We start from the raw sequence: 25,602 nt of genomic DNA, 5'->3' as shown, positions 1-25,602 counted from the left end.
GAGCGAGGAGTAGTCTTCGAATGTTGTGGGTTCCTTGTGGTTCTTGACGATACGTTCAATGCATCCTGATTTTATTAACGAAGACGACCACAATACTCCTGTAGTCAAACAGATCATCGAATATGTACCGTTTTAAAGAATAAACTTAAACTGTACTTTAATACTCCGTGGAGATGAAATTAACACTGTTCTTCTTTATTTCAACTTTAAATTAAATATTACAATTATATATCTCTTTGCCGGCAAAGTTAATTGAGACGACCATTGAAATATGTCTTCTACAAAATAGCAAAGACCTGACCTAGTCAAGCAACATTTAATTAAGCTTTACTATAATTTAACTCCCCATGAAAACTGCGCCGAAGAAACTGTACGTGCTTTGCATGTAAAGCTTTATTGTTACGGGCCCTGTGGACATGGTGATGACGTCTCCAGCATTCAGGTGGAACACGCTTCCCGTGTACGAAGTACCATGCTTATGAGGATGTGTTGGTGATTGAATCCGCAGACGTTGTTTGTTGTTCACATTCACGTTCATTGCGTGACCATTTAGATGGTAGAATTGAGCGTAGATGAAGTACACTCCGCCGATGGGAACAACCAGTTTTCCATCTGTATAGTTCATGCCGTCTGCAAGGTAACTGTTCAGGCTATCAACATCCCAATCTTCGATCACTAAGAGATAAGTTGACAGAGGAATATTACGATGTTTCAAGATTCCTCTTAACATCGAGTGTTCAACAAAGGTGGGTTAGTGAAATCCGCAGCATAAACTGTTAGCACCAGAGCTAACGGTGTATTTTGGTGTTGGTTTTGTACAGAGGAATTGCGAAGTCCTTTATGGAATGTTAAATTGGCCGGATGAACCTCTAACAAAACAGTCAAAACCACTTGGTAAAATGGTTACATTTATTAAAGAAAATGTTGCAAGAGCTTGAGACCATGCCGGGTTAAGCACTCACGACGTTGTTATGACAATACAGTGATTTACAGACGCGTTTACAGTAAACAACAAACTTTGTGCACGTGATCAAGTTGTCCCTTTACCTGTCTGTTATTGTTCATTATTTTTAGCTACCAAAAAAATAGTTGCGGTCTCGCACTAATTTAAGACTTAGGGCCTGGTTACATGAAGGAGGGGCAACCCAGATAGGCCCCCACCTCCATGTAAACAGGCCCTTAATAAGAATTAGTTTTGGCAGTTTTTAGCTGTTCATTTCCCATTTTGAGAAATTGCCCACTTGAATTTGACGTTCCCTGTTTGCCGTAAAAGTGATTCTCAAAAAATTTCTCTGTTATCACACGATTTGTTGAAAGGATAATATGACTCTCGTGTTGAGCACCGTGTCAAACAGTCACAAAATTATCTCGCACTGATCAAGTACTCGGGTCAAGTATCATGAGCATATTTAGCGGTGGGGACGAGGGGAACGCAGCCGCCCCTGCTTAACTTGTGTATGCGCGACTTCGCGAGTTATCCCTGTGGGTTGATATAAGTCCCTCACTCAGGTTCGTAGACCGGTATCGGGTCTCTCCAAAGTCGCCCGTTATGAAAACTACATGTCGTCGTTGTTGCTGAAGTGTACATCGGGCAACTTCGGGGCAGTTCGTGCATGCATTCACTCTCAAGAGAACCCTAGGAACGAGGTTGTCACTCTCATGTTCACCAATATTACGTCCGCTCCGGAAGCGTCAACACTCGTTGTCGATTCTATCAGTTCAAGCTGTAGGTCGTGCGAGTATCTCGCGCATAAGCACCGCTGGGACGGTTAATTAATTTTCCAGTGACATGACAAAGGAAGACCGTTGCCAATAAATCGCGATATTAACGCGCCGCCCGTCGAAATTTTATTTACCGATTGAAACGAAAATAGAGCCTGATCTCAGGTTATGCATGTGAAACCTGAATTGACAGCAAGGATAAGGGAGGGAGCGTGGGGAAGAAAGCACACAGTAATTTTCAAGGAATTATAATGACTCCTCTGGTGGGGTGAATTGAACTCCTTACTGGAGAGTTATTTTTGGGGGGGTTATTTTAACTCCAAAAACGTGTTTAAAGAACTCTTTTTCAGATATTGAGGAGTTAAAATAACCCCAAAAAAGGAGTTATCCTGTACCTAACATTTCTACTCCACTTTCAGAGTTTAAGTAACTCCAAAAAGAGTAAAAACAACCCATGTAAGGAGTAAAAATGACCCCAGATTTGGAGTTAAGTCAGGAGTTAAAGTAACCCATAAAAGGGGTTATCATGTACCTAAAATTTTTACTCCATTTTTGGAGTTATAATGACTCCCTCAAAATTACTGTGCAGAAAACTTACGAACTATAAACGAAAAACACGCTAACTTAAAAACACATTTGGGCTTATGAAATACCTGTGTTTGGCGAATACGCCGTGTCGCCTTTATTGGCAGCTCCTATGTTAGCTGCTGGCTGTGTAAGAAAATGGAGATAAGAGATTCAGGTGCTACCTATAACCTTCCAATAACAATCTCTTCGCCGTAAACATAATTGTTGTTATTATTTATTCAAGATATTTATCTGTTTCTGACTCGCTAAAATCAAACGCATAATTCATCATAACAAGCTATTGTCGACCAATTTTGGACGAATTTTATCATATTATTGAACTGATGACTTCAAAAGTGAAGTATAATTGCAGATTATTGAACCGTTAACCAAGAATACCTGGGGACGAGGTTGAATTGTTTTGGTAGTGTGAACAAAAATGGCGGAAATTTCACTCTTTCACAAGGTAAAAAAGGGCTAACTATATTGGTTGGGAAAAATAGAAGCTCACTACCTTTTGTAGAATTTCCAGATGTTTTTTCACGAGTCTCCATATTTTCCTTCATCAGGTCTTTTAAAGCATCGCGTTTACGGCAAACGGCAAACGTTATCAAATTTGTTCCACGTGACCAAGTTTTCCATTTACTTATCGTTTACTGTTCATTTATAACTACACGAAAATCAGTAAATTCACGCAAATTCTATCCATAACAGTTGTTTTAAGAGCAACGGTCAGGAAATATCGACCATCGAGTGGCAAGAGTTGAAAAATCGATTCCCTTCATTTTTTGCCCATAAACAGCTTTTAGGTAGATAAGTAATCTGATGTAAGTTGTTCTCGCAAAAAGTCTGTTTTCGTGGTCGGAGTCTCAAAATGGCCCGATTTTCAACCCGAAATTTGCTGACATCAACTCTCCTCGCGTTCGCAAATAAAGGCGCAAGGAGAAATGTGGACACGTTCCATCAATAGAACAACTATTCTTCTTTCACTAGAAGATACTTTCAAAGCAATATCAAGACTCATTGAACTAACATAATTAAATCAAAGAAAGACTATCGTCAACTCGTGGGTACGTTGTTTAGAAAATAATCAATTAGTTATCACCTCTGGTTTTCCCACAGTGAATTTTAGGAAATGATAGAAATTCATATTACAAATATACTATCCTTGTTCTGGAAACACAATACTTTTCTTGCTGTTTATTGCACTTTAGTAACAGTTATTTAAGTATATATTTAAAAACAAAACCAAAAAAACAGCAAAACAAATAAGCAAACAAGACAAAACAAAAAAGAAAAAAAAAAAGGAAGAAGGGAGAAAGAAGGTCCTTAGCAGGATTTGAACCCGGTACCTTCGGTTTGACCCGACCTCACATAGCCACTACGCCATTGAGGATGGTCTCATAATTTGGCGAAAAGTCTCAAGTTTAATGCCTTTTCCATGGAACTTCCGCCGGCAAACGACCGGGGCAAACGATCGAGCCATAAAAACGACTCGAAGCAATGGGATGAAATTAAGGCTAATTGAAACTAGGCTACTGACAGTAAAAAACAATGTAAATGCATTTCATGGCAATGAAAGAACATATGCGATACAAAGCCGACACAACTCCTCCGCGAAGTAGGACGCAAAACATTAGCTTATGCCTTAGTATCTCGATTTCCGCTGTTATTTTAAAAAAGGTAATGCTCAAACTCACATCCATTTCCCTCCGTAATCCTGGGAAGTCCTTAAGAAGAAGAAGAAGAAGTGCCTTTATTTACCATACATTTCACCAGTCCTTATTTTATAGTCCGTATTTTATACCCAGTCCGCAGTCCGTAGTCCGCAGTCCATGTTTTATACTGACCGCCATAAATTCATTCATTCACATAACCTACTACAGTACTACAAGGTAGGAGATCAAGCCAGCATCGAAGTTGAAGGAGTCGAAGAGTAAATGCTCATCTTCTTGTCAAGTTTAACGCCTGGACGGGTCAAAGGCTTTTGAATCGTACTAATTTGAAAGATTCCTGCCTGTCTTAAATTTGGTAAGACCTCTATCCTAACCGTGCTGTAGCGCACGATGCACGCTCTCAGCGAGGAATTTGATGCTACCGAACTTCGGCGAGCGCGTGCTTCTTTGGAAACGATAGTTTAATTACGAAGTGCGTCTACTACGAGTGAGTGAGTGACTCATTTGCATATCTCAGTCCCTGCAATAACTCGTGGTACGCTCGCGCGTACCCACGAGTTAAAAAACGACGAACAGGTTTTTACGGTGACAAAAACTTTAATTTAGTAGTTGTTTTCTGCAGCATTATTCTTCATGTGGTTTAGCTCCAAATTTTCCCACTCCTCGTTTATTCACACATTTAGACATTCAACTAAAGCATACCTGAGAATTGGCTTGGGTTCTTGAAGGCAGCCTCCAAACGAAAGCATCGAAGTCCGGTAAATATAGTAAATCGTGCCCAAAATAACTTATTTAACGGCTCCAAGTTTCCTCGATCGTAAAAGTAAGAAGACGAAATATCTTCCTGTTCCGTCATCCTTAGCGAATTACCATTGTTAAGGTCCTTATTTTTCCATAAAAAGTGAGTACCAGAATGCTAGCTCGTTTGACTTTTTCTCCTTCAAAATACCGGTCGTACTGTCGGCATCGAAAATGTTACTCCTTCAAGAATTGCGTTGTGTTACTACGCCGTGATGCGTGACTGTCATTTTGACGGCTCCGTCTCTTCAAGCTTACGTTATGTCACGTGCAGTCACGGAACAGATTGTCACGCAGAGTCGCCGGCTTGTAGAGGTCACTGTTTCAAAATGGCTAAAATTGACCCATTTTCACCTTTTTACCCCACTCTTTGATTCAAAAAAGGAACTTTGCGATGGGAAAACCTACAAGAAGTACGAAAATCGAGCCTTTAGGCTGTAAATATCTGCTTTTGTGCGTTTCGAAATTGGAAGTGTTTCCTGAACTTCGGTGGTGTCTTACAGAGAAATCCTTCAGTAACCCAAGCCAGTTGCCAGGTATGTTTTAAATGAATGTCTAAATGTGTGATTTAAATAGCATGAAGAGAATTTGGAGTTATACCACATGTTAAATATTTCCGTCGAAAATGAGTAACGAACTTAAGTTTTTGTTATCCTGAAAACCTATCCCTCATTTTTGAATTATTTCAGTAGGACGAGCTTCGCTATTGCCCTGAAAGTGTCTTCTAAAGGGGGAAAAAGAATTTTTCTGTTCATGGAAAGGGTCCAAATTTCTCCATACGGCTTCGTTTGCGAACGCGAGGAAAGTTAATGCTAGGGAATTTCAGGTTAAAAACTAGGGCAGTCTGAGACTCCGACATCGAAAACCGATCTTCTAATTTTTCTCACATATAAAAGGCTTTTGGCAGGAACAATCTAGTTTAGGTTTCTTATCAACCTAAAAGCTATCTATGAACAAAAAATGAAAGAAGTTGATTTTTCAACTCTTGCCACGAAATAAAGATTTTGGTCGATTTTTCCTGACCGTCTCTCTTAAGCTGTTTTTATCTGCTAATTTCTCATTTTGAAAATTTTTCAACTTGAATCTCACGTTTGCCGTTTGCCGTAAACGCGGTACTTAATCTCTCTACTGTTAGCTGCACTGAGGAACCCTACTAACTCAAGCCAGCACTATTTTCACTGCGAACCTTAACAGACAATAGTTTTTTTAAAAAAAAAAATAGAGACGACAGTGACAGTTTTGTAGAACCCATTTTGTACGGGACCACCAACTTAAACAGTCATATTAATTATTCAAATGAAACGAAGTGTAAGCTTATCAACTCTAAAATATTTTGGGACTCTTTGGGTGTGCAATCGACTTTTTATCTATCGATATTAAAGGACACTGAAGCAAATACTACCACATCGACTGTTCAAAAGTTAGAGAATGGTGGAAAATGGTTGTATGTTACCTTTTGGCATCCCTTTCCGTAATTATTGACGTTGATTGGCTGCTTAGAATCTGGGCAAATTTTCCGTTGATTAAGAAAAAGTAGGAAAATTAAGGAGATCTATGCAAGAGGATTTTAAAAACATTTTGTAATATCTATAGATTTGCTTCCAAGAACGTTATTTTTTTCCTTTAAAAGTCATATTAATTAGAAATAAAACGAAGTATTAGCTTACTAACTCTAAAATATTTTGGGACTATTTGGGTTTGCGATCGACTTTTTATCTATCGATATTAATGGTCAAGCAAATATACTATTACGTGTCTTTTGCGGTATGACTATGTTACGTTGTTACGTTGGCAGTGCTTTTCTTACCTTGTGCCAGAAATTTGATGATCGATCTTGCGCTTTGCAAACATACATGGTGGTACAAACCATAACAATAAAGAAAACAGCAAATTTCATCTTCATACACCTCTCAACTCAATCCTGAGAAATACAAGCACGGGTAAAAACCTGAATTTTAACTTTTTGCACCTGTGGCGCCATAGCATCGTGACCGGTAAAGAAGGAAAAGTCCTGTTTGTTAATCCTGAGAACAAATTTAGCTGAAAGGTTTGGATAAAATCATTAATATAAAGAGTAAAAGCTCCAAACCATATACAAGTATAAAGGAAAAGAGTGAATGATCATAATGTGAACCTTAATTAGTGGGTAGCAAAGTGTCTCGGCTTCACGAAAACTACAAATGTCGAACCTCCATGTATGCAGTGTACGACAACTCTTGAAAGCAACAGACCACTTATCCAAAACACCAACATTTTCCCAGTCAAATAACTTCTTTTAGAATCTCTCGTAAACGACCGCCTCTGGGAAGCGACCGCTAGCGGCAATTTCTTGGATGACGGTTTTAGAATTTTCCATTGGCTTTCATCCTCCTGTAAGTGGCCGCTTAAGGCATGGTTGATCTCTACACCAGCGAAAGATCTAGAGTGCGACATACTTTTAGCGACAAGATGAAGCTACACACATCGTAAATTTTAGAAATTGCATGCAATAAATTCTATTCCAAAGCATAGATGTGTTAGGATCTCTTCTAGGAAAAGATCCCTATTTGTCGAGTGTGCTGCCATTTTTTTGATGTTGTTTCTTTTCTTCTTTCCTTTAGTTTTTCATTGGTGTTCATGCTTGTTGAGGTTGCTTTGGAGACTTTTAAAGCTGGTTAAAGTTAATACTTAACTCGCTGCTCTCATATTTTTACTGGGTCGGTTATTTAAAGGAAGTCTAACTTAGGCCGCGGATTAAGAATCATAATAGACCTCCAGACCTCTTTCTTAGTGGGTTATTTAAGAAAAAAAGTATTTATTGAAATTGTTCACGATAAATGGTGTTTAGATAAAAGAGTTGGATTAAATGAAAATGGCTTAGAACGCGGTTTTATTAAACGAAGGCTAAGCTCCGTTTAAATAACTGGCCCACTAGTTTTACAAAGGGCTAAGTCGATGTTATTGCTAACTTTCAAAACTTGGAATGAGGGCGGAGAATTTCTTGCATAGAGTTGATAACAATGCTTGGAATCCTTTTGAACGGGAGAATATCAATAATTCCCCTTTAGACAAAAAAGATGGTTTCGACCAAATGGGCCTGATAGTGCTCTGTAACTGATATTCGTTGGTATTAGAGTCTGCGATCAAAAGGAAGCTTAACGGAAACTTTTTAAAGTAATAGAATTCATGGAATAAATCTAAGGGTTTCGATTCTTTGGTTGAAATAAACGTTTCTGTGAATCAGACAGCTTAAACACAAAGACTTTAAAGACTGCAGCAAAAGCTGAATTTAAAGACAAAAAGTTAGCTTACCAAAGTCCTTACGAAACTAATGTATCCCTCCAAATAATCAATAGAAGCGCTGTTGAAAGCTGAGTTGTGGATTCGACTGACTTCCAAAGAATGAATTGTAGATAGAAAGAAACTTTAATTTTTATGGCATATGCCGCGAATGATAATATTTAGATTTGCTATTCGATCAGAGGGACCTAATGTGAATGGCAGGTAAAAAATTCCCGAATGATCCAGTGTCACGTTTTGAATTTCTGACTAGGAAGAAGGAGATCAGCTTGCTCATGGTGTTGCAACTTGAGAAACCACTGTCTATGAGGGCGGTTGGTTTCAAAATATAGAATGGCAAGATATGCAAATTATTTAAAAGTTAAAACGAGATTGTTTACATCTAGGGGATAGAAAATTCCAAAACTCAGAGCAAAATTTAAACGAACATTTCGACCGAATCACTTGAACTTAATCAGCGTTGTGTAGTGTCACGATTGCGTAACAGAAAAGTTGTCACGTATCCCTAAACAAAAGAGAGGTTGTAAATGGTCAGTAGGTCCAGTCCAAAATCCCTATTCAAAAAAAGTTTTCTATATTTTAAATATTTCTAACGAAATTGCTTAGTACTACCCGTACATCAATAAAAGATTGGTAAAAGAATACACTAGATCTGACCAAACAAACTTTTCGAACATTTTGACAACAACAACAAAATTTTCAGCGATGCGAATCAAATTTTGAAAGTGGATACAATTTCTTTAAGGCTAAAGATGCAATTTTCAACTTAAAGTTGTTAATCCATTAGTCTCGGCTGGAAAGGCATTGTTATACCACCCAAATCAAGCGAACATAGCTCAATTGCACTTGAACAGGTAACGCAACTAGCCCTTAATGATAAGAAGAACTCCCCAGTAGGTTCTTCGTGATACTGAATTTCCCTTATTTGACGGCCGGGATTGGGGATTTTACATGCAAATGGAGCGAGATTAAAGATTGAAAGCACGCACGAGATGCAGCGGGATTGAAGAGCTCCACTGGTGATCCTTTCAAAACCGAGAGAGATTGATGTGTCATAAGTCGTGCCAAGTAAATTCATATTTTTTCATAGACATGGCGTAATAACTAAAACAACTAAGGTGTATATATACACCTAGGCGCTCGACGTTAATGGCCGTTTTTATAAATGCCGCCATGAGAGACGCTAAAGTCATCAAGACCCATTAAACGTCTGAGACGTCAAAGTCGACTGGTGTAAATTCAACGGGACGTGTAAAAGTAGAAGACAGCAGTGAAAAAAAACAGGATTTTTTGTTAAAAAAGACAAAACACTGACTCTTCCCGGTCATTTCTAGACCAGTTGGGCATAAATGCGTCCCAGTTTACGGTGTCCCATCAACATCTGGCGAACCCTTATACGGATTTGACTAACTTCTTTTGGGGAACCAAATATTTCCTTCGGGAAACCAATACTGTCTTTCGAGAGATAAACAACTCCCTTCGGGGAACCAAATATTTCCTTCGGCGTGCACAGTTACACATGTTTTAATGATGCAGTGGAAAGCTATCTTAGAAAAATAAACCACCCTGTACCTTTAACAGATATGTCCACAGATGATTTAAAATTGTTGTTACTGAAAGCAGGGAAACAAGATATGATTGCAGACAAAACTGCAAAAATAATAGCTCAGTTTCTCTAGAAACGTATGCCTTTCTGTAAAGTCAATTTTCAACAAATTTTGTTCCATATCCTCACAAGATTCCTAGAGAATCAAGTTGTTTTGTTAAGTTAGTTTTCATAAAGAATCAAGTTGTGTGGTTAAGCAATATTGTGACAAATGTTAAATTATATTTCAAGTAAAAGGAATATATAGTTCCACATGTTGAAACTGAAAAGAGCTCTTTCTAGGAAAAATACACTTCCATTTGCTGTTAGCAGATAGATCTATACCCATAGATTATTTTAAATTGTTATTACCAAAGGAAAGAACTATTGTGCTTTGTGTTAAAAAATAAAATGTTGGCCTTTCATCTTGTGGTGTTGGATCATTGACGTCATTCTCACTCACTTAACATTTCCAGTGTTACCTTATATTTGATAAAGGGATTGTTATACCAAGAAACAGAGAGATGAGAGAATCTGCGAGAAAAGGGCCCCAGGATGAGGAAGCCCTTTGCTGCTCACTCGCGCGTTGTCTCGTCGTTCTTGCCTCACCGACTGTGAATACTTATTTAGATTTAACATATAACTTACAACACATTAATTACTTACAATAGAGTGGTACATTCCTTTCATAACATAAGTCAATCTTTGTAGATGCTTCAAAGTGAGGTGAAATTGATATACGCAGTTCCACAGGCTCGATAGTCATTTCAATCAATTTTTTCCTACTTGTAGATGAGAACTTTGTTGGCGGGGTATACTTTCATTGGTTTTGCACTTCTGTATTTCCCACCGGTAACCTCACGTCCTCTCAGGGGCCTATTTTTAATTGGTTGAGAGACCAAACAATTAACTTGCTTTCCATTTAAGTTTGCTTTCTTTCTGTTTTTTTTTTTATTTCCTTCCTACAGAAGTAGCTACATGTGGTCCTCGACCACCTATTTTTATCCTAGACTTAACGTCTGAGATGTTAAAGTTGTATTGTGCGCCTGAACGACGCACTTAAAAGAAGACCCCTAAGTCGTCAGACGATAAATGCGCCTGTCTTATTTACCGTTTTTGTACCAGGGGTTAAAGTCGTCCTGAGACAACTAAGACGTCTCTAACATAAAAACGGTCAATGAACCCCTCGGACGAAGTCAACATTAAGGGTCTCGTGTCCCCTTAAGGCCAGTCAGTCAAGAACTGCTTGTTGTTTGGTATTTTAGGAAAATACGGGATTACCCGTAGTCTAAAATGGGTCTGACGTTGGGCTTTAAGTTTATCTTAGGTGTAAAATTCTACGCCCTTTGTTTGAATTTAAAGTGGTTTGGAGGCGTTAAAGTATATATCTATTTCCTTTCAGTCCACGTTATCCTCACTTTAAAATGGAACTAGAGCCCCTTCCTTATTTCAGGTAATTTAAATGCACCACCGTGTTCTTTTTCTTAAACAGCAGGTGATGTTAGGTAAAATCTTTCTACCATTCTCTCCTATCTTCACGGGAATGTCATAAGAATGACATGAAATGGTTGTCCGACTAGAAAGAACACCCCAAAATCTGTTTGTCATTTTCACTCAAAATACATGTAAAGATTCTTAAAAATTAAAGTAGTCAATAAAAGAAGGAAGAAGGTAGTAGCAAACCGAGTATTCAAAGCTAGAACCTCTACGTCATATGATTTATAATCCACATCAGTTTCTGTTACACCGTCGAGGCCTCGAGGCTGAGCTTGTTAGAAAATGCTAGGTAGCTAGCGTAAGACGCGATATTAATAATGGTGCTTACAGACGGGAGATCACTTATGTACACATTAAACAACAACGGGCCAAGAGTAATGCCATGCGATACTCCGTGCGTCATCTTTACTTCAACAAAAAACTTCTAAACCAGTAAAGAGCAGAGTAAATAATAACAACAGTACGTTTTAGCTTCTCCAGTAAGACGACATGATTAATGCTGTCAAAGGCTTCGTTAAAATCCAACATTATCACTGTCGGTAATTTTCAATCATTAGCCGCCTGAAAGAAGGGACTAGAAAATATCATACCAGGAGTCTCTATTGAGTGGTTTTTGATGGACAATTTGCCCTTAAAGGTAAAGTAATTACACACTGCTAATGCGCTATCCGTTCAATAACTTTGGACAAGGTCGGTAGTAGTGATAGAAAGGTCGATTATTGGTTGCCATCTCACGTTCCCCTCTCTTTAGATGAGGAACGACTTCAGCCAACTTCCAAGTTATAGGGATGCAGCCTTCTGTGAACTAGGTGTTTAGAAGGTCATTACTTTTTTGCGGAAAGTTTTAATATTGTCTTTATCAAAGCCAGGTGATTTGTTAGATAATAATATGGCAATTATGATGGCAGCCGCCCTAAATTTCGAGGTGGAAACAGTGTTAGGTTCATACACACATATCCCACTACCACCTGAGTTTGCGGATTGCCTTATTGAATCAATTGCTACGTTTTTATTCCTAGCCGATCAATTGAGCCAAGACCCGGAAATAGTGACATAAAGGCGTTAAAATCTAGCTCTAGCTCAGGTCTTCATCAAGAACTATTTATAAAGTCTGTTTTTAATGTGTCGCTTATAGATTACGAAGACAAAACATTTTATTTACAGAAGTGCACAACTTTGTGATCGGGCCACATTTCTGGGTATTTCCTCTGAAACTGTACCATGACGCTGTGCTCTTGAGCTAGGACCCATTATAGAGTGTCTCTTTGAAGACCAACGTTTTTCCTCATTCCAAGGCAACGATCCTCTTCGTGCCTGCATTTTCGACTTGTTTCTTTTGTACATCTCTCTCAATTCAGCTCGAAGTATTTCACCATTCACAGCTTTTGGAATTGTTGAGATAAAATCCACTCCACCTCGTAGCCTCTTGTGCGGTGCAACGTTTTCGTCCACATATTGCATGATTTCCATTTCAGTAAGTTCGTCCTCATTTTTGCTTACAACATACGCCATTGGTAGTTCTCCAATCTGGGGGTCTGAGACTCCAACAACCGCTGCATCTTCAATAGCCGGGTGGGCCCTGAGGAGAGCCTCGAGTTCGGATGGGGAAACCTGGTTGAAATAGAGGGAAAAAATATAATAAATATAATATTAATTAATAAATAATAAGGTTATAACGTCATGATAATTCAGAAGTAGCAACCCTACTTACTAGTTCTTCGAACACCATATCTCTGATAGAGCTGGAATATGGACTCGTTCTTCTTTTACCACATTCCTAATCGAGTTGGAATGTGAAATTGCTTATTTTGAAAGAGAAGGGAAACTAGTGCACCCATAGAAAAACCTTTTAGAGCAAAGACGAGAACCACTAACGAACTCAACCCACATATGACCACGCCTTCGGTATTTGAACCTTCGTCACAACGGCAGGCCGCGCGAGCTTTCTCACCACTGGGCAATGCACAGTTGCTCTCGAACTCGTCGCAAGATGACCCTTCGGAAAGCAGCGCATTCGGTCCAATTCCCCTCTTCAGAAACTATACGGGAAATGGGTACAACCTTCCGGTGCAAACATTTCTGGGATTGTTTGGGTGGACAAGCATTAGTTATGATTGGTTGATGGTACTCAAGGCAACCATTAACCAATCACAAGTACCGCTTGTCCACCCGAACGATCCCAGAAATCGTTGGGCCGAAAGCTTGTAGCCATTTCCCTTATAGTTTCTGGAGTAGGGAATTGTGACGTTTTTTTAAATACTATTTTTCATTAGCATACATATACTACTTAAATTTTATACTACGACCCGCAGAGTGCAAGTTTTCAGATTTCTACCGCTGTAAACTAGTGAAAGCTTGCGCTTTCTGTTCTCTTGTCGAGGGTCTGTGAAAGAAAGTTAAGACCCACCTGGTGCCCTCTGACTTTGATAAGATCTTTTATTTTGTCGACGATGAAAAAATGTTCGTCTCTGTCGTAGTATCCCAAATCACCCGTGTGAAGCCAGCCTTCTGTATCGATCATAAGATCAGTAGCCTCTTGGCTTTTCAAATAACCTGAAGGCAACCAAGAGATAAAGAAAAATGAAGAAAATAAGAAAACCCGGGCGCGTGAGAGGTACAGAATGAATTCTATATTTATAATTTCTTAAGTATTTTACAAGTCCGCAGAACACATGCGCCAATAAATCTTAAAAAATCAAAAAAACTAGGTTCCAAATAAATTGAAACCTTCAGTCTTAAATCCGCTATTCTGTTTTAGATTATCTAAAAAGAAAATTAATGATTAATTGGTTTCTAATGATTGCTAGAAGATCCAGTTATATGCAAAGCCGTGTTTTATTTATTCCCTGAACCATCCGGTTGTTGTCGTAAGAACTGTCCAGTCGCCTTGCGTGGGAAAGGAGGCAAAATTGCTATTGGCTATATTTTGGAAGTTGAGCTGGCGACTGAGTCCGTGTCGTATCGAATTGCACTATGGGACTGTTTGGGGGAAGGAATTTCGACCCAGTTTCCTGCGCAACCTCGTAACAGCCAATAAAAGAGGAGATGACGTCTATAAAACGGTCCCATAGTGTAATTCGACACAACACCGACTCAGTCTCACGCTTGACCTTCAAAACAGCCAAAAAGGAGGGGCTAAAATTGAAACCTCGCCTGGCCTCTAGATGGAGGTCAACTCCTCGGTCTTTTTAAGCAGGTTAGCCCACAGCAAGTGACTCGATCTGTTCCAAAGGTGGATAACGCTATTCACTGAGAAAATATCTATGCAATGAAAAGCATAATTGGTTTCTTTAATAGTCTGGATAGTTATTTATTTGGTGAATAATGCTATCCGCTTATAAACAACCGGGACCTGAACTTTGCTGGCGTGTTTTAAGAGAGTTATTGCGTTAGTGCCTGTGGGGCAGTACAATAGAACTCACCTTTCATTACCGTCGGCCCTCTGATACAAATTTCACCGCATTGTCCGCGATCCAGTGTTTGACCTGTAGTTACATCACACACCTTCAATAGAAAATTATCCGGAAGAAAGATATCACAAACATCTGCGTTCCCTTTATCACAATTTGACCCGATTCAGACCCGATCAGTTTTCTATTTTTTTTTTCTATTTATTCAAGGTTCCAAAGAGGGAGTAAAATTCAATGAGAATGAAGCCAAGGGTAAAGAAAACTGAATTCTATTTAGCGGCGATTCTGAGACTAAGTGGTTCTATTGTATCACAAATTAATTGCGAATAGCGCTGCGTACAGATGACGTCACAAAAACGTGACCCCCCACCGAGATTCAGACAAACATTGGCCATTACTGGTAGAGGTCGCAAGAACGCTGTATGGAAACGCAGAGTTTGCGATCAGTTCTGCTCGTCGTTTTAGCGCTCCAGTTACGAAATTCGAGAAAAGTTTAGGAAAATACAATGTAGAACAAATCAAAACATTGCTCAAGTGCAAAGGATTGAAGCAGAGCGGAAAAATTAGAGAACTTTTAAACGCTGTGTCTCGATACCTTATTTGCAGCCCAGGCGATAAATGTTTTCAAAGAATTCTCATCAAGTTCGATGATTGTGTAGAAATTTTGATTCCCTTGCCGAAGTAGAAAGAGTCGTAGTCGTACCACATATTCGATAAATTCAGATTTTCGTGAAAAACAGAGAGACCTGCGTAGTTTATATTTAGACTACTGGGCCGTTCCGGGTTACAGTATTCTGAAAACCGTCCCCGCGACTCGAGATTCGAATATGCTCAAGCTTGGGGAATTCGTCCACTACAAGACCAAACCTGTTTTAGAGTTGCTTGGCGTTTGCGAACAAACATCAAATGTTTCTGGCAGGTTTCGATGATAATTTTTCCGGATACCCTGAAAACTGACTCTGTGCGTCACGCCGATGAGGTGTTGAAAACAACGAGAATTCACAAAATACCCAAGGTTGACGATTTAGTCTACCTCAAACCAAGGGTAATCGCTTGAGATTTCTACAGAAGCATTTTATGTGTTTAGAAGAATTAAATCGGAGAATTCGTGAAAATGGAATAAATTTAAGACTGTCGCGTATCTAACACTTTCAAAACATTTCCCGGCTGCCTGATCACTGCCACAAAACACAGTGTACTTCGCTTTCCTGCCGGATTTCTCGCATTTATTTAGTGACTCAGACCACTTTTTCAGGGATCCTTGAGTCCCTCTCACATTCTTCCCAGCTGTAACGCTTGTTGTTTACCATATCCTGATAAAAATACGCGAAAAAAAACAATGTTTTGACTCAACACTCTGTAAACGCGCATACAAAGCCTTTGAGTGAGAAGCAAAGTTTGTCTGAGTCATGCTGGGGGTCTTATCAGACGTAGACTATTTTTAGAATCTGTACACAGCGCCATTTATGGCGAATTTAAAACACGGTAATAAAGTCTTCACAATTCCAAATAGCCGCCATTTTCATCTCCCACCTATTTCCGACATGACACTTTATAAGCATATCATTACTTTACCTTACACTCAAGGTTTGGAAGAAGAACCCCTACCGATCCGTCTTTTGCATCCATTGGCGAGGTCATGTGACTAATAGAAGTGCATTCTGTCATGCTGTAACCTGCTGAACATAACGATCAGATTTCAGGCACTACATTCCTCTTCACTTCGGCACTTGCATATGTGCATGAGTAGTACATAGTTTACGGAGATGAGCCTTGTTTTGAGTTTATTTATCTAAGTCAGATTAAAAGAGAATAATGCGACAGAAAGGGAATCTTCGGGCGTTCGCGTTGGCCGGGATATCTGAATTTCACTTAAGTTATTTTTAGAGGTTATAATTAAACTAATTTCGAGAACGTATCCAATTCAGATACTCAACAAAGCAAAACGCATAATCATCAAACAGATTTTCAGGAACAAATCTGTTGGCAAACCAGACGAACTTTGCCCGGCGAGTTCTTAAATTATAAAAAAGGTAAAGGCGCACTCGAGCCAAAGGCCTACACGGCCGGAGCTTATTTCCGGTTTCCGTAGCAGGAAGCAAGCCTAGGAGTATTGTTACTCCCCACTGGACGGCATGCTAGCCCATCGCAGGGTTACCCTCAAGCAGTATGTCGCCGGTATCCATTTATACCTGGGTGAAGAGAGACAAAGTGGAGTAAACTTCCTTGTCTAAGGAAACAACGCAACGGGCGAGGCTTGAACCCCCGACCAGAGTTCGAGGTGTTGGCTGCTCGGCCACACACGCCTCGACTGTTCTTAAATCATATTGAATTATATTGAGAGTAAAGTGAACAAAAAAAAAACAAGACACGATGGAAGGACTGTCACTGGAGAAAGAGAGGACGCGAAGCGAAGGGAGGCGAAGGAAATAAGAAGAAAGGACAAGAAGTAAGAACAATAAAAAGGGACTACAAGGATAGTGATAATGTCATGTGTTTATACCAGTGACGCATCCAGACCTCCAGATAAGGGGGAGGAGGGGGGCAGTCGCAAAAAAACTTTTTTTCGGCCCCTCGGGCCTCAGTTTGGTGTAAAAACAAGGGGGGGGGGGGGGGCGGGCCTCCCGGGCCCCTCTCCTGGATCCGCCACTGTATACAGGGTTCACTCACATTGACTGATTCTTTTCAATCGAGGTATTCGTTTGATCACGTTTCTTGAAGTCTCCTTGCTTAACGAAGAAGAACTTGATATTATCTGGGTTAGTGAGGTCAAGTAGTGATTGTCGACCGTTGGATGTTTAGATATCGCATGCACTGTTGACGCCTCTGTTACAAGATGAGTCACCTGCAAACCAATGTAAGAAGCTTAAATCTTGATCGCTCGAACAGTCGCTACAGTTCAAACGAGGGAGAAAGCTTGTTTTCTCAAAATTATGATTCACTAAGGGTTACAAGTCAAGCTGCGAGCCAGATTAGAGGTCATGGTTAGGCTTTGGGTTTTCTGTAGAGGTAGGACTAGGGATTAGGTTAGGATTAAAGTAATGTGACTCAGAACTCATAAATGCATGAATCCTTGACTCGTATACAATTAATTTCGTCTCTTTTACCCTTAATTTCTTACAAAATTTAGACTTCCAATGTTTGGAAAAGCCATAATTTTAAATTTTGGCTTTTTCCAAAGATTGGAATTCTAAATATTACCTTTTTCCATTCATTCGAATTCTAAATTTTAGCTTTTCCAAACATTGGAATTCTAAATTTTGCCTTTTTCCAAACATTAGAATCCCAGATTTTGCCTTTTCGAAACATTAGAATTCTAAACTTTGGCTTTTCCAAACATTGGAATCCTGAAGTTTGGCTTTTTTCAAATATTGGAATCCTAAATTTTGACTTTTTCTAAACACTGGTATTCTAAATTTAGGCTTTTTCCAAAGATTGGAATTTTACATTTTGACTTTTCCAAAGATCTGAATTCTAAATTTGGCTTTTCCGAAGATTGAAAATCTAAATTTTCGCTTTTTCCAAACACTGGAATCCCAAATTTTGCCTTTTCTCAACTTTGCAATTTTACATTTTGGCGTTTTTCAAAGAGTGCAATTCTACATTTTGCTTTTTTCCAAACACTGGAATTCTAAATTTTGGCTTTTTCGAACATCTGTATTCTACATTTTGGCATTTCGATACATTCGAATTCAAAATTTTTGCTTTTTCCAATTATTGCAATTCCAAATTTTCCCTTTTCCAAAGATTGGAATTCTAAGTTTCGCCTTTTTCCAAGCATTGAAATTCTAAATCTCGCCTTTTTCCAAATGATTGGTATTCTGAATCTCGCCTTTTTCCAAACACTGGAATACTAAATTTCGCTGTTTTCGAAAGATTCGAATTCTAAATTTTTGCTTTTCCAAAAGTTGGAATTTTAAATATCGCCCTTTTTCAAAGATTGGAATTCTAAATTTCCCCCTTTTTCAGTCATTGGAATTCTGAACTTGGGCTTTTCCAAACATTGGAATTCTAAATTTAGGCTTCTTTCAAACGTTGGAATTCCAAACTGTGCCTTTTCCAAACATTTGAAATTTAAATTTTTTTTCTCCAAACTTTGGAATTCCAGATATTAACTTTTTCCAAACATTGGAATTCCAAATTTTGCCTTTTCCAAACATTGGAAATCTAAGTTTTTTTTTTTCCAAACATTGGAATCCCAGATATTAACTTTTTCCAAACATTGGAATTCTAAATTTTAGCTTTCCCAAACACTGCAATTTTAAATTTTGGCCTTTTTCAAAAATTGCAATTCTAAATTTTGGCTTTTTCCAAACATTGGACTTCTACATTTTTCCTTTTGCAAACATTTCAATTCTAAACTTATGCTTTTCCAAACATTCGAATCCTAAATTTTCGCTTTTTCTAACCGTTGGATTTCTAAATATTGGCTTCTCTCCAAACATTGGGTTTCTAAATTTTGGGTCTTTCCAAACACTGGATTTTAAATTTCGGCTTTTTCCCAACATTGGAATTCTAAATTCTGGCTTTTTCTAAACATTGGAATTTTAAATTTTGCCTTTTCCCAACTTTGGAATTCTAAACTTTGGCTTTTCGAAACATTGAAATTCTAACCTTTGGCTTTTTCCAAACATTGAAGTTCTAAATTTTGGCTTTTTAAAAAGACTGCAATTCTAAATTCGTCTTTTCCAAATATTGGTATTCTAAATTTTGGCTTTTCCTACACATTGAAATTCTAAATTTTGGCCTTATTCAAACATTGGAATTCCAAATTGTGCCTTTTCCAAACATTGGAATTCTAAATTTTCCCTTTCCAAAACACTGGAAATCTAAACTTTGACTTTTCCAAATATTAAAATTATAACTTTTGGCTTTTTCTTAATATTGGAATTCTAAATTTGGCCTTTTTCCAAACATTGGACTTTAAAATTTTAACTTTTCCAAACATTGGAATTCTAAAATTTTGCTTTTTCCAATTATTGGAATTCTAAATTTTGGCCTTTTTTTTCCAAACATTGGATTTCTAGATTTTAATTTTTCTAAACACTGAAATTCTAAATTTTAACTTATCCAAACACCTGAATTCCAAATTTTGGCTTCTCCAAACATTGGAATTCTAAATTTCGGCTCTTTTCAAACATTGGAATTCTAAATTTTGCCTTTTCCCAACATTGGAATTCTAAATTTTGGCTTTTCGAAACATTGAAATTCTAACCTTTGGCTTTTTCCAAACATTGGAATTCTAAATTTCGGCTTTTTTCAAACATTGGAATTCTAAATTTTGGCTTTCCGAAACAATGGAATTTTAAACTTTGGCTGTTTCCAAACTTTGGAGTTCTAAATGTTGGCTTTTTCCTAACATCGGAATTCTAAACTTTGGCTTTTCCAAACATTGGAATTCTAAATTTTTTTTCTAAAGATTGGAATGCCGAATATTAACTATTTCCAAACATTGGAATTCTAAATTTTGTCTTTTCGAAACATACCAATTTTAAATTTTGCCCTTTTCCAAACACTTGAATTGCAAATTTTGGCTTTTTCCAGACATTGGAATTTTAAATTTTGCCTTTTATGAACGTTAGGATTCTAAACTTAGGCTTTTTCAAAAATTGGAATTCTAAATTTCGGCTTTTTCCAAACAATGGAATTCTAAATTTTGTCTTTTCCAAACATTGGAATTCAAAACTTTGGCTTTTCCAAACATTGGAATTCTAAATTTCGGCTTTTTCCAAACGTTGGAATCCTAAATTTCCGCTTTTTTTAACGATTGGAATTCTAAATTTTCGCTTTTTTCAAATATTGGAATAACCTTAACCCTAAATTTTCGCTTTTTCCAAACATTGGAATTCTAAATATTAACTTATTCCAAATATTGCAATTCTAAATTTTAGCTTTTCCAAACATTTTAATTTTAAATTTTTGCCCTTTTCAAACACTACAATTCTAAATTTTGCTTTTAAAAAACATGGGAGTTCTAAACTTTGGCTTTTCCAAACATTGGAATTCTAAATTTTGGCTTTTTTCAAACAATGGAATTCTAAATTTTGCTTTTTCCAAAGACTAGAATATTAAACTTTGGCTTTTTCAAACACTGGAATTCTAAATTTCGACTTTTTCCAAACATTGAAATTCTAAATTTTGCCTTTTCCAATCACTGGAATTTTAAACTTTGGCTTTTTCAAACATTGGAACTCTAAATTTTGGCATTTTCCAAACATCGGAATCCGAAATTTTGCCTTTTCAAAAGATTGGAATTGTAAACTTTGGCTTTTCCAAACACTGGAATTGTAAATTATGGTTTCTTCTAAATTTTGGAATCGTAAATTTCGACTTTTTCCAAACATTGGTATTCTAAATTTTGGCTTTTCCAAACATCGGAATCCCAAATTTTGCCTTTTCGAAACATTACAATTCTAAACTTGGGCTTTTCCAAACACTGGAATTTTAAATTTTTGCTTTTTCCAAATATTGGAAACATAAATTTTGACTTTTTCCAAACATTGAAATTCTAAATTTTGGCTTTTTCCAAACATCGGAATCCCAAATTTTGCCTTTTCGAAATATGAGGACTATAAACTTTGGCTTTTCCAAACAATGGAATTTTAAATTTTGTCTTTTTCCAAATATTGGAATCGTAAATCTTGACTTTTTCCAAACATTGGTATTCAAAATTTGGGTTTTTTCAAACATTGGAATTCTACATTTTGACTTTTCCAAATATCTGAATTCTATAATTTTGGCTTCTCCAAACATTGCAAATCTAAATTTTCGCTTTTTCCAAACATGGGAATCCCAAATTTTGCCTTTTCTAAACTTTGCAATTTTACATTTTGGCGTTTTTCAAAGATTACAATTCTACATTTTGGCTTTTTCCAAACATTGGAATTCTAAATTTTGGCTTTTTCGAAACATTGGAATTGTAAATTTCGGCAATTTCCAAACATCTCTATTCTACATTTTGGTATTTCCACACATTCGAATTCAAAATTTTGGCTTTTTCCAATTATTGGAATTCCAAATTTTGCCTTTTCCAGACACTGAAATTCTAAATTTCGCCTTTTTCGAAAGATTCGAATTCTAAATGTTTGCTTTTTCTAAACACTGGAATGTTAAATTTCGCCTGTTTTCAAAGATCGGAATTCTAAATTTCCCCTTTTTGGAAACATTGGAATTCTTAATTTTAGCTTTTCCAAACATTGGAATTCTAAATTTTAGCTTTTCCAAACATTGAAATTCTAAATTTTGACTTTTTCCAAACACTGGGATTCTAAAAGTTTAGCTTTTTAAACATTGGAATTCGAAATTTTAGCTTTTCCAAACATTGGAATTCTAAATTTTGGCTTTTTCCAAACATTGGAATTCTTAAAGTTTAGCTTTTTAAACATTGGAATTCTAAATTTTAGCTTTTCCAAACATTGGAATTCTAAATTTAGCTTCTCCAAACGTTGGAATTCTAAATTTTTGCTCTTTCCAAACATTGGAATTCTAAATTTCGCCTTTTTTCAAACATTTGAATTGTAAATTACGCCTTTTTCCAAACATTGGAATTCTAAACTTGTGCCATTTTCAAAACATTGGAATTCTGGTCGCACCTTGAGCTTGTCGCTTAAGAGAGTGGTGGCAAGAACAGCTTATACTGTTTATTTTTTCAGATAACGATTGCTATCTTTTAGTGCAATGTAAGAGTGCGGTGTAGTCGAAAGTCCATCTACCTATGTACGCATTCGATTTGCAAAACTACTTCTCACCTTATGGTCTTGCAAGAGATGGAAAACTTTGCTGTATTCAAATCTTGGCACGGAGATTAGGGTGGCTCCACGGAACAGGCAAAGAGACAACACAGCTATTGAACCAAAGGCTTGGTAGAAAGGTGCGGTTGTGAAGACCCTTGAATTTTCTCTAAAATCCAAGAATTCTTCAGCGCTCACCAAGGAACCAAACGAGACTAAATTGTAATGAGTTATCATGACAGCCTTGGGTAGGCCACTGATACCAATGGAAAACGGAAGAATGGCTAAGTCTTCTCTCGGGTTGAAAGTCACAAGTGGCAAGTGAGAGTCGTCTTCTTTGAGAAGGTCTGAGACCAACTCACATTCGTCATCATCGCCGATAATAAATACGTGATCTATTTTCAGAACACGTGATGACTCCTTGGCTCGGTGTGCCAGCTGGTGACTAACAACAATGCACCTTGCATTGGACTCCTTAAGCTGATTGGTCAATTCTTGACACGTGAAATGTGGATTGACACCTGTCACAACTCCACCAATTTGAAGCACACCAAGGAATATAATGGCAAACTCGGGAACATTCGGAGCCAAGATCGCCACCACATCACCTTTGATTATCCCCCTATTGCTTAGAGCCGAGCCAAACTTCCTACTTAGATCTCTTACTTGAGAAAAAGTGTAGGAGATTTTTGTGGATCCGCACACCTTTGAAGAACAAAGAATACAACCACATTATCGGATAATATATTTATAGACTACGACTACATTCGACCTTCTCTTACCAGACACCTCTACAAAACTGACACTTCGGTAAAATAAACACCTAGACTTGGTCCTTGCCTTTCTGTACTCCATTTATTTGACCGTCTATAAGACGGACATTACTCTTAGACGGACGCTTTGTGCCGCTACCAAAGGTGTCCATCTAAGACAGAATTTACTGTATTTTCCAAACAAAGGCATTTAAAAGTGACAATCGAGAGACAAACGATAAACGAAACCCTTTATACACATTATCCACGATGAACAATATGACAAAGAACAAAGATATGAACATGAACATGACAAATGTATTGAAGTGATTCTATGAAAACCATGAGTGGATAATTTTTCCTTTTACTCATACAGTAAATCCCTCTTGGAGGGACACCTTTGGGACCTGCATCAAGTGTCCGTCTAAGAGTAATGTCCGTCATACAGAGGGTCAAATAAATGGAATACATGGTGTCAGTCACGTCTTAAAGGTGTCCGTTAAGAAAGAGTCGAATGTATTCAACATTTTGAGCAGACAAAATTCAATCCATGCCTTTAATATAAGATAGAATTATTTTTCAGAACACCTAGAGCGCTTATCATTTGTTAGCAAATTTCGGTAAAAAATTTCTGACAAATGGCACTGGACTTGAAAAAGTTTCCGAAAAGGGGAAAGGGGTTAGAATTGAATCATTTGCAAAACATCAGATAACGAGTGCGCCTGGGTTAAAACAAATCACCTTCCGCCTCAAGAGGAAGCCTGGCAATGGTTAATCAGACAAATGGTATAAAGAATTTCGGTCATTTCGGTAAAAACGGGAAAAGGTAATACCTCGAAGGGTATTACTTTTTTTCCGGAAAATTTCCACCCGGATGAACCGTTCCAATTGAAATATCCCCAAAATTACCGGGTTTTCCATACAAATGGAAAGCGCTCCTGGTTTCTTAAGCGTCGACCTTATCCATTGATAATCAATTCTAACGAGAACTATGCTAATTAGAATATCGGCATCTCCGTTCCAGTTGCTTGATCTTGAAAAAGGAAGCACTGATTGCATGCAATCTTAGTTTGTTGCCTTAACCCGACCTGGCGGGGCTATTTTTCTTCTACTTGTCATAATGCTCAGTTCGGTCTTCCAACTTTCTTTTAGTAACCAAGATATAATGTATAAACTACAAAAACATAGGTAGTAGGTTATCCTGAACCAAATTGAAGTTCTAGAAGTTGCACGGTATACCAGTTTGATGTATCCGATTAGGCCTTGTGTCTGCTATGTCTACTCATTCAACTTCCACAGCTCCAAACTCGAAAATACCACTTGAAATATTAAAGTTGACTAAAGATATATCGCACTTTGGTTCATTCGTCCGGTTTTAATGTAAAGCACAACTAACTTAGAAGTTTCTTTCAACTCATGAAGCGGAACTGTTGCAATATTTTCAAGGATTCCAGTTTATGAATACATATTAAGCTTTACAAACTTACAATCGCTGTGGTGCTTCCATATTCCTCGACGTTTTTGAAAACAAACTCCGACCATGAAAGGTTTTCTTGAATAGATACATTCGCATATTTGCTCGTCACGGCCATTTAGTCCAACTGCACACGGCTTTCATGGCATATTACGTGGCCTTGACCTCTCTAAGCAGATAACCACAAAGTTGTCAGATCACCAGACTGATATGAATTGACGTGTCCATTATATCTTTCCATTTTGCTAACAAATAATAATTGCCAGAGGCTTCTAAGCGTCGATGAACAATCAATTCATAATCTGAATTATCTTATCAGGATTTTGTGGCGTGTTTACTTAGTTCTTTAATTAAAAGATAGTGATGGCAAAACGTTTTAGATTTGATAAATTCTAGCCCAAGGCACTTCATATTACACAAATTATAGCCGTTTACGAAAAGTTTCCGCACATTCCGGTTTAAAGGCATTAAGATGGCACACGACGTTTCGGGTCGTTTCTGTAGAAAATTTCCGAGGGCAAAGGAAAATCTGAAATGGTAGTGCCGGGCGCTTTCTACTTACCAAGGAGTGCCGGAAATTTCAGTAAGATGCAAATGGAACATACCTTTCTCTGGCGTTTCTTTGGAAAGTTAGTCCGAGTTAAAGTTTGTTTGAAAAGGTAGTCAGTTTTGTTTTCTCGATGGCAATTTTCCGGTGAAATGCTTGTTCCTTTTATACATTTTCCCATAGATTCACCATCGAAGTCGCAATCTTGAATTTTGGCGAAAGAGGGGAACAAACGACACTTAAATGAAATGGAAGTAAAGTTTTCCTTGGACATAAGTTACTATTCCCTGGAAAGGTGTTGGAGGAGGGGTTAAAGGGAAAGGGGGCCGGCGCTAGGCTCTCACGAACAACACAGTTTTTCCTTGACGCTGCTGGCGCGGTCGCAGTTGTTAGTTGATAATGACTTAACTACCCCGATGCGCATGCCCCAGTAGAATTCGAATGATGTCGTGTTTCAAGTAATAATTTTATCCGCTTGCTTTTCTATGAATTAATTACGAATGAAGCAAAATGTGATTTAACCATGACCTTTCAATTTTAGTTTCTCAGAAATCGGAAAGTTCCT

At 37.8% G+C, this 25,602-nt stretch overlaps 2 protein-coding genes across 4 annotated transcripts in view; both read right to left on the bottom strand.

The window, feature by feature from the left end:
* LOC140943885 (uncharacterized) overlaps positions 1 to 24,654 on the bottom strand; it is a 31,484-nt gene extending 6,830 nt beyond the window's left edge. Inside the window, exons 1-7 of one of the 3 annotated variants that reach the window (XM_073392999.1) lie at positions 24,504 to 24,654; positions 22,283 to 22,969; positions 17,205 to 17,379; positions 16,110 to 16,213; positions 14,547 to 14,628; positions 13,532 to 13,677; positions 11,495 to 12,735 (exon numbers count right to left, since the gene is read on the bottom strand). In XM_073392999.1, coding sequence (XP_073249100.1) covers positions 12,283 to 12,735; positions 13,532 to 13,677; positions 14,547 to 14,628; positions 16,110 to 16,213; positions 17,205 to 17,379; positions 22,283 to 22,969; positions 24,504 to 24,608 — 1,752 coding nt within the window. In that variant the 5' untranslated portion in view covers positions 24,609 to 24,654 and the 3' untranslated portion in view covers positions 11,495 to 12,282. Of the gene's footprint in view, positions 1 to 11,494; positions 12,736 to 13,531; positions 13,678 to 14,546; positions 14,629 to 16,109; positions 16,214 to 17,204; positions 17,380 to 22,282; positions 22,970 to 24,503 lie in introns of those variants that run through there. The other 2 variants (XM_073393001.1, XM_073393000.1) reach the window with 2 other exon arrangements.
* Positions 175 to 8,195, bottom strand: LOC140944977 (uncharacterized). The gene is made up of 4 exons (XM_073394087.1): positions 8,055 to 8,195; positions 6,571 to 6,684; positions 2,376 to 2,433; positions 175 to 675 (listed from the first exon to the last, which is right to left on the bottom strand). Exons 2-4 carry the CDS (start codon positions 6,664 to 6,666, stop codon positions 338 to 340), a joined length of 492 nt encoding a protein of 163 aa, XP_073250188.1. The 5' UTR covers positions 6,667 to 6,684; positions 8,055 to 8,195; the 3' UTR covers positions 175 to 337.
* Positions 24,655 to 25,602: the final 948 nt, after the last annotated feature.

The sequence above is a fragment of the Porites lutea genome, chromosome 7 (genome assembly GCF_958299795.1).
Source record: "Porites lutea chromosome 7, jaPorLute2.1, whole genome shotgun sequence".
NCBI lineage: Eukaryota > Metazoa > Cnidaria > Anthozoa > Scleractinia > Poritidae > Porites > Porites lutea.
The sequence above is the reverse complement of the archived record's forward strand: the minus strand, read 5'-3'. Positions and strand labels throughout refer to the sequence as shown.